Here is an 8,507-nt window from a genome sequence, read left to right as displayed (position 1 = left end):
TATATATAAAATAATTAAACTCGATATCATGTTGTGTTAGTTTGTTACATTTAACTGACCTTGAAATTCATGATCAGACTAGTGTATAATCTATTTACTATTCTCATATAAAGTTTAAATAGAAGATAATGTCAAGCTTCATTAACCACACTAGTTCGTTGTCTCATTAGTCATAACACTAAGTTATTAACATGAAGCTAGATAAAGATAATCCCAATCAACCCTTTTGCTAGCTAAGCCAGGAAATCTCAAGAGATTCATCATATACTTGAATTAGTTGAATAATAAGAAACAAAAGGAGTATAACAAAACTCTTGAATGAAAGAGCAAAGAATAACAAGACTAGACTATTGAATGAAAGAGCAAACTTTGTTTTCATTAGATATGCATAAGAAGTATACCTTGAACTTATAACCAAACATAGTATCCATTAATGGAAACTACTGTTCATATGTCTCAGTCCCTTTTAACTCCCCCTAAAAATTTTGAACTATTTTCAATTAAACTCTCAGCTACTCATTATTTGGCAGAATTTTGTGATAAAAATGGTCCCCTTATGATAAAAATCATAAAATGGACCCCACATTCCTATCTTATACTCTCACATAATACCATAGTGTGGCCCTCTTCATGTGAAGAAATCCCAAACTCCCAATCATCAAGAGAGTTACTCAATACAAGTACTGGTATAAATTAATACGGATTAATAATAATAAATAAATAAAAGAAAGGAAAAAAAAGGATAAATGCGGAGTATTTCTTACTTTTATTTTATTTATTTACAAATCGGTTTACAAATATTCTCATATGTGGCCGGTCACCCCATACCATTATGAGATTATATTATAGGGGTTATTTCGTCAGTATTACACATATTACTCGAGTAGTGTTATATGGGCTTTTTGGTTAGTAGTAGTGTTATATGGGATTTTTGGTTAGTATTACAGGGTTCCTCGACCAGTGTTATAGAGTTATTTTGTTCTTTTACAAGCGGTTATATGTTGTAGCCAGTCATACATACGATGCGCTGATCCGATGTCTAAAAAAAAAATCTCATTTGTTACCAGTAAAATGAAACAAAGATTGTATTTTTAAAAAAAAGTTTAATATAATATGAATTGATAGGGTTTTACTCTTTGAGGTAAATAATTGGGGTATTGGGTGTTACCTGTCACAGTGTATGAATTAAGGTATAAAATAAGTTGGCTCATAAAGCCACGTGCCTACACACATGACCTTTACAACAAGAGCCTAACCTAACTCTTAGCTTCTTGTTTTATCATTATCATTTGGTTTAAAATGTAAAGGCTCTTTTTATAGGCTTCTTAAAAACTAGTGCTTTTGTAAAGGATAATGGAATGACTTCTAGACAAAAAATTGCATTTCGTTTGGGAATTGTATAATGTGGGGTTGGTAGCTTCGAAGTTGCATCCTAATCCCAAATTCAGGTCCCCAATTTGTTGTTTGACGACAAAAGGTTAGTTGTTTCATGTTTGTATGATTTGCTTGGACTAGCTTCTTGTATTACATAGTCGTAAAAGTGTTTAGTAAATAGTTGTTACATTCGTCTCTGTTTTACCAAGTCCAGTACATAAATGGTTCATCCAAACACGTCCGGTGGCCTTGAACCTAAAATGAGACTTCACACATTTTGAATCTCAGGTATCGAGCCTAAATTCTATGGAAAATAGCCCCAAATTCTATGGACAATAGCGGTTTGAAGTTGCTGTAAACTGTAATCCTGTAACTGAAAGATTAGGAGATGCCGTGATGGTATATTGGTATTGTCATGTAAAAATACTCCAGGGATATAATTCTAATACTCCCCTAGTATTATTTCACATACAAGGATACAACCGTACACCTCATATACATTATGTCAAGGTTCGACACGATGCAACTAAAATGAGTAGCAAAATTCGCTACATGCGACAATTTCAGCTCCAAATGGCTTCAGAAGCACGCTGTGCTTCAGCACTGTGCCCAGTGTTATGAAATGTTTAGCCATACATACTTAAAAATCACTCTTTAGAGTTTAGAAATCAAACAAACATGGAGGTGGTCAAAACTATATTATCTGAACAAAGGATTTGCCGCCATTGAAGGATACGTACAGCTTACTCAGTTACTCCATTTCCCATGTAGACTTAATTCAACTGATAAATGATAAAATCCTAGGCAGCATATGGTATGACAGAAATGCACAAAAACTTCAACTGTCCATAATCATATAAAGTACCACTAGAAAAAGAATTTCATCAAAAATATACAAAATCTATTAATACATCGCAATATAACAGTAACTATAATATGAAAAAGAATCTATTGTGACAACAAAAGTTGAAATAAACCCTTCAAACTTGGTACAACTAGTAGTAGGTACCTAATTCCTGCCCACAGGATATTAATTCTCGAATCCAAAGAATAGCCTAGGAAGAATTTCTCATGGTTTATTGCACAAAATCACAGTCGAGACTCAAAACAACTAAAAACAGAGACAAGGTATGAAAATATGTGACAGAGAAAAAAATTAGAAAGAAGATGTAAAATGGCCGGACATTTAAGGGAACTAGACTCATTTTCGATTTCCTACCTCTTTTGCAGAAATTGCATCTAGGAAATTCAGTCCTATAATCGTAAAGTAAAACAGCTCCAACCAGACTGCCAATCGTCCTACCTTACCTGTGCAGCAGAGCAAAGCAAGCCAGATGCATCTGCCCCAATGACTGCGAGATCACAAACAGCACAAATCTGGCCTTCTTGATCTGGCACAAAGCGGGAGCTGCAATAAGGACATGAGATATCCTTCTGACCACGGTAAATAGGTACATAAGTAGCCCCACAAACAACAAACGGATTCCTGAAATCATAATTCAACTGTGTTGAATCTTTCATGTTTCTCTCAGCAGCCACGAGTACTTGTCGTGCAGTCTTTCTATGGTTCTCAACAGTGGGGTTAGTTTCCAAGAGTCGACGGGCAAAATTGGCAGCAGTGCACAGATTTCCTGCTTTGTAGCAATTTGTCATAGCAGTGAGCAATGCAAGTCTCACATGAGGCACCTGAAGGTTACAGTGAGTAAAATAGGCAGCTAATTCCTGCTGTCGAATTGGGTTGTCTTTAAGCTCCCTCCTCTTCAGCTCCATCTTCAAGCCCAGAACATACTCTTTCACTATGGTGATTAATTCTTTGACTTCATCAACCTCTCTCCTTGATTCAACCACTATCAATGGAATTGTATGAAGAATATTGGTGAAGGTACGCAGAGCATCGCTTAACTTCCCAGCAGTTGTTAATTTGTAACCAGTTCTAAGCTTTTCCTCCAATTGAGAGAAACTAAAAACAAGAGCAGGTGGACCCCTCACATTAGGACTGGATGACTCAGTCCATCCCCTCTCCAGTGCCAAAGAAATCACAGGAGCGGAAGCAAAGGCAAGCAGGTAAGAATGGCTGGCAGAAAATAGATCAATAAACAGTGGTTTCAATGGAGCAAAATTTTTTATGCCCAGTTGCCTGGAAAGCAAACGCATAGCAGTGTCAAAACTGCCAGCTGCAACACATTCAGCAGCAAGTGATGACCTTTGGGTCCAAATCTGGCTCACTGGCATTCCTGGAGCAGGTGCCACAAATACAGAAGAACGCCCGTTGCTAGTCACCTTAGGAGTTTCAACCTCGGGAAGGTCTAGATCATCCTCAATTTCCCATCCTACTTCATCATCATTATTGTCATGTATTCTTTCTTCATCATCCAAATCAGCAATAATATCTCCATTTTGCAAGTCCTCCACAATCTCCAAGGCCTCAACCCAATCCTCTGCAACTTCTGCATCCTCATCCTGTGCATCTCTTGCATAATCAAGACCATCAAACATTCCCTTCATGACTGTCAACAATGGCCAGTTTGCACCACAAATTATCTGACTTGGTGGCTTCAAGAGAGATTGTGACTTTCCCTTTGGGATTTCAGGAATGTTATCCCCAAGTTCAGCTGCTAGACGCTCAACAACCTCATCTAGCCCATGGACTTTGGCAGTGATATAAGCAAGAGGCAAATGGTCAGCAGCTTCGAGAATCTTAACCCGCTCCTGAACATCACCCAGATAGAGAGCATTGTGGAATTGACCCATAACATTATTCTTCACTTCAGCAATTTTCAGCATTTTGGACAATTTCTCCATATTTCCAGTTATGAGATAAAGGAATGACAGCCTCTCAAAGTTCTTTGTCTTTTGATATGCATATTCCACAATGTCTGCATTACCCTGACGAAGAGCCTCAACCCCCAATCTATACCAATGGGTTTTGTCATCAATCACATTAGCAGAAGCAACGGCTACTTCTATATTACCACTTTCTAAGGCCAGGTTAAAGCGAGTTTTCTCATCCTTCACAAAGTGAAGAGCAACCTCTGGAAAACCCTTCTGCTGAAGATAGGCAATCATTGCTTGGCCACAAAGCTCAGAACGCTTAATCATGCCCATTACCTGGTCAAATCTCTTCCTCAAAAGTGATAGCTTGAAATAATATTCAGTTGCATCGATTGAGATAACACGGTTTTTCCCATCTCGATCTAAACAAAATATGGTGTTCCCTGACACTCTTGTGATGTACAGTGGAACGTCAAGAGTCCGAATGATACCATTATCCCCATTAGGCAGACAGTATTTTATGTGATTAAGAGTTGTGTAGATAAACACACCATTGTCGTCCCAGGCCCCACTCTTCACACGGATGGTTTCATGAAGTGTGCATCGGTGATCAAGCTTCTTGGTGGCTATAATTATGGAGTGTTTGCTCAGCAAAGCAACACTTTCCATATCATTGGACCAGACAACGTATCTAACAAAAGAAGTCTGAAGCTCCCCAAGCACTAACCTCTGTTGAGGATCAAACACCAGCACTCTGTCCTCAGCCCTGCAAAGAAGGTTTCCAGTTCCTGCATAAAATATAGCATCAGTCAATGCAGGAAGGGCAACCTTTTTCACAATCTCGTTCTTCAGGTTCTTCACAAGCACTTGGTTGCTGCTCCTCTCCAATACAGCAAATTTGTTCCGAGCAATAAAAATCGCTGAGCAGCCAAGACCCCTCTTTGCCTCTTGTACCAAATCACCCCTACCCCAGCCATCTTTTGGTACTATATAGAGTTCATAAGATCCACCATCTATATCAGAAGAAATCAAAATAGCATTTTCAGTTGGACTGTAAGAAAGCGTTCTTGGGCTTTGGTTAAGTATGCTGGCACCGGGTCGACGTATGGGAATGACTTGACTATCCTTCTGAGTTGAAAACTCAAAAACCCGAAGAAAGCGATCCCTTACATAGTATACGAGATCACCACTAACTGCAAAAGCAGGGCGCTCTCTCTCCAACTTAAAGACAATCATTCCACTGTCATGACCAGCAGCCAGAAGGTTCATCTCAGGATGTGCTGTCAAAATCCAAAAGCGATCATGCTCCCTCCTAAATGTTTGGAGGCCAGTTCTCTTTGTGGCATCCCAGACACGAATACTTTTGTCCTCTGAATTTGAGACAATAATATCCTGTCTAGTGTGAAAGAGAACGCAAGAAACATTATTCATGTGTCCTCTTAAGGTGTCCACCTCCCAAGCTTTGGTATCTGCACATCACACAAGATGCATCCAAATTTGCATAAATATAGACTATAGATAGAACTGATCAGGGAACAGCTTATAATAATACTACCACTATATAAAACTTCTTTTTGATGGGTGGTGAATTGGGTTAATGATTCATGATAAATTCTTCTAGTATGTTCTCCAATGTCATTAAACACAAATATAATAAAAATAAAAATGATAGGTTCCTGGTAATAAAGTAAGGCCAGACCTAGCCATAATACTGTGTTTGGTTATATATAAGTTTTTAATGTGGAGTTGCTGATTAATTTCCAATTCACAGTATTGTTCAGTGAAATAATTTACCACTATCTACACTATAACTTCCAAGTTCAAAGTTGACAATACATTGCGCACTCATAGGCTCATAGCTATGGCTTTCTGAGTTTCTGCTATACAAAATTATCTTCCAAACAAAATTTTCACATAAAATCTGCAGCTTTAAAAATATAAACTAAACAAAAGGAATTTAAACCGTTCACATCCATACCATTCATACGCCAGATTTTAACTTGACGATCGTCAGCACCAGACACAATCAAAGGGAGAGATGGATGGAAAGAAGCCCAGTTAACTCCTCGATCATGACCCTCCAAGACGTACTTAACAACAGCATCAACACCGCCAAACAGATCAGAATTCATCTGACTCAAACGCAAGATGTCATCAGAAGGAGACACACCTTTCTTCCTCAAAGAACCAATATCCCAAACACGAACTGTCTGATCCAAAGAAGCAGAAACTACTAGATCTTCCTTGGGATGAAAGGAGGCACACATAACATAATGATTGTGTCCCGCCAGCACAGAGATACAAGTACGTGATTGCCAATTCCATATCCTTATGGTCTGGTCATCACTAGCACTGACAATCCAAGGAGATTCATGGTGAAACTGGACAGTACGGATGTAGTCAAGGTGTCCTAGAAGAGTAAATAGGCATCGATGCAATTTATAGTTCCACACTTTAATCTTATAGTCATCCCCTGCAAAGCCGTCAAATAAGGTATATCAAAAGATACATCAATGAGTTGTAGAAAAATAACAAAAGGAAATCCAAAAAGGGCAGGGGAAGATGATTTATTTCAGAGGTTACATTGCACAAGAAAGTAAGAAACCAACACAGCCGGTCACAGAACAGAATCCATCATATAAATGCAAATACCTGAACAATAAAGTAAAGACAATGCACTAATTATAGTTCTCAATAACACTAACTATTTAGAACAGGCTAAAACAATGTCCTGGTTATTAAATAGTGTAAGAAGTTCCCTACATTCCTACAAAGATCAGGTTGATACCCCAAATGAAAGACCATTCAATTGGTAAGGTATGTAAACAGCCCAGCAACCATATCTTCGGATCCGTTAAGATTCATAAACTTCAAGCCAAGTCGAAGCAGTGACATGCCTGATGCCTCGATAGCTGCCATTGATCAATGAACAAACTACTGATCCGCAAAAATCCTAACGCAATCGGATTTAAGCACGCAGATCCTCACTCATACAATGCACATCAGTAATCAGATACGAATACAAAAGCAGTATCCACACTATATATATAAACACACCTCATCACTCACACTCATCAATCACACATACGAGCAGCTCGAATCCATATCAAAACTCGTTTACGATCCATCGCGTTAACTCCAACAAATCACACAAATGCAGGTCTATCCAAATAATCAAATCAATAGATCTCTAAAATCCAGAAACAATCACTATACTATACAATCAAATCTAAACTAAAATGAACAAAAATGATCAAATTCATCAAATTAAACAACCAGTGAATCAAATATGCAAAATCCTCAACTCAATCAAACAATGTACATCAATCTAAACATCAAACAACTCAAATTAAAACTCGCCGACACTCAAAAGATGATAAGATTACCTCCAGAAACAAAAAGAGGCTGAGTTTTATGAAAATCAACGCCTCGAACCGGACCATCGTGTTCGTCGAATCGATCAATGAGAGTACCCATACGATAATCCCACAATTGGATCACACCGCTGTGTAAACTCGCCAAGATCCATGGACGTTTCGGGTGGAAACTCAGTCCCTTCACTCGATTACTCTTCGTTTCGAATTTCGTCAACATTGTTCTTCAATTCAAATTTCCAGAAGAACAGCGATCAATACATAAAATTGCAGAAGTGATCAAAAAAGGATTGGTGAATTCAGATCGAAATTGAAAGAATTAAAGGATCAAATTGAAATTGGAACCCTAGAATTGATTGAGGAAAAAGGAGAATGTGAGATTGAGCTTGAAAACTCAGATCTAATGTAAAAATGGCGAAAAATGGGAGGTGATTTAGGAGGAATTCGACATTCTAGTGAGAGAAAGTATGAGGAAGAGAGAGAAAGAAGAAGGAGGTTATAGATCTGGCTTTGGACCTTCTAACAGCCGATCCCAGTTTTGGTTATGAGTCTGGATGCGCGGGGTATGTAATTGTTTGTTATAGGGACGTTTTCGGATTTTTCTATCGAGGTATATCACGATGCGTCGATGTGCTTTAGAAATGAACTAGATTTAATCTCGTGTAAATGTGTAAAGTAAGAGTTTTTTCTTGGTAATTTTGAAAATTATTGTTGGTCTCCATGTTAATGTTAAAATGAAGATGGCTATTTAGAAAGATAAATGGGTAGGAAAATGCGATTGGTTATTGTTTTCTGAAAAAGTTAGTGATAATAAAGGGGTAAGGAACACGTGACATCATGATATGAAAAGTTCACAGTTTTTAAGGCAGATGTGTAAGACATTTGATTGAATGGTTCAATTTTTTGAGATTGGTGTAAAACTTCATATTATTAATCATTTTTTACGAAATGTCACTCAAAAGATGACTAAAGTTCATACCTCGTGCT

The 8,507-nt window shown here is 37.9% G+C and overlaps 1 protein-coding gene across 1 annotated transcript; it reads right to left on the bottom strand.

The window, feature by feature from the left end:
- Positions 1-2,217: 2,217 nt before the first annotated feature.
- LOC145639371 (coatomer subunit alpha-2-like) lies at positions 2,218-8,040 on the bottom strand. The gene is made up of 3 exons (XM_081690600.1): positions 7,533-8,040; positions 6,125-6,619; positions 2,218-5,615 (listed from the first exon to the last, which is right to left on the bottom strand). The coding sequence occupies exons 1-3, from the start codon at positions 7,738-7,740 to the stop codon at positions 2,674-2,676; spliced, it is 3,645 nt and encodes a 1,214-aa protein (XP_081546726.1). The 5' UTR covers positions 7,741-8,040; the 3' UTR covers positions 2,218-2,673.
- Between the last annotated feature and the right edge of the window lie 467 nt (positions 8,041-8,507).

The sequence above is a fragment of the Chenopodium album genome, chromosome 7 (assembly GCF_948465745.1).
Source record: "Chenopodium album chromosome 7, dcCheAlbu1.1, whole genome shotgun sequence".
Classification (NCBI taxonomy): domain Eukaryota; kingdom Viridiplantae; phylum Streptophyta; class Magnoliopsida; order Caryophyllales; family Amaranthaceae; genus Chenopodium; species Chenopodium album.
The sequence above is the reverse complement of the archived record's forward strand: the minus strand, read 5'-3'. Positions and strand labels throughout refer to the sequence as shown.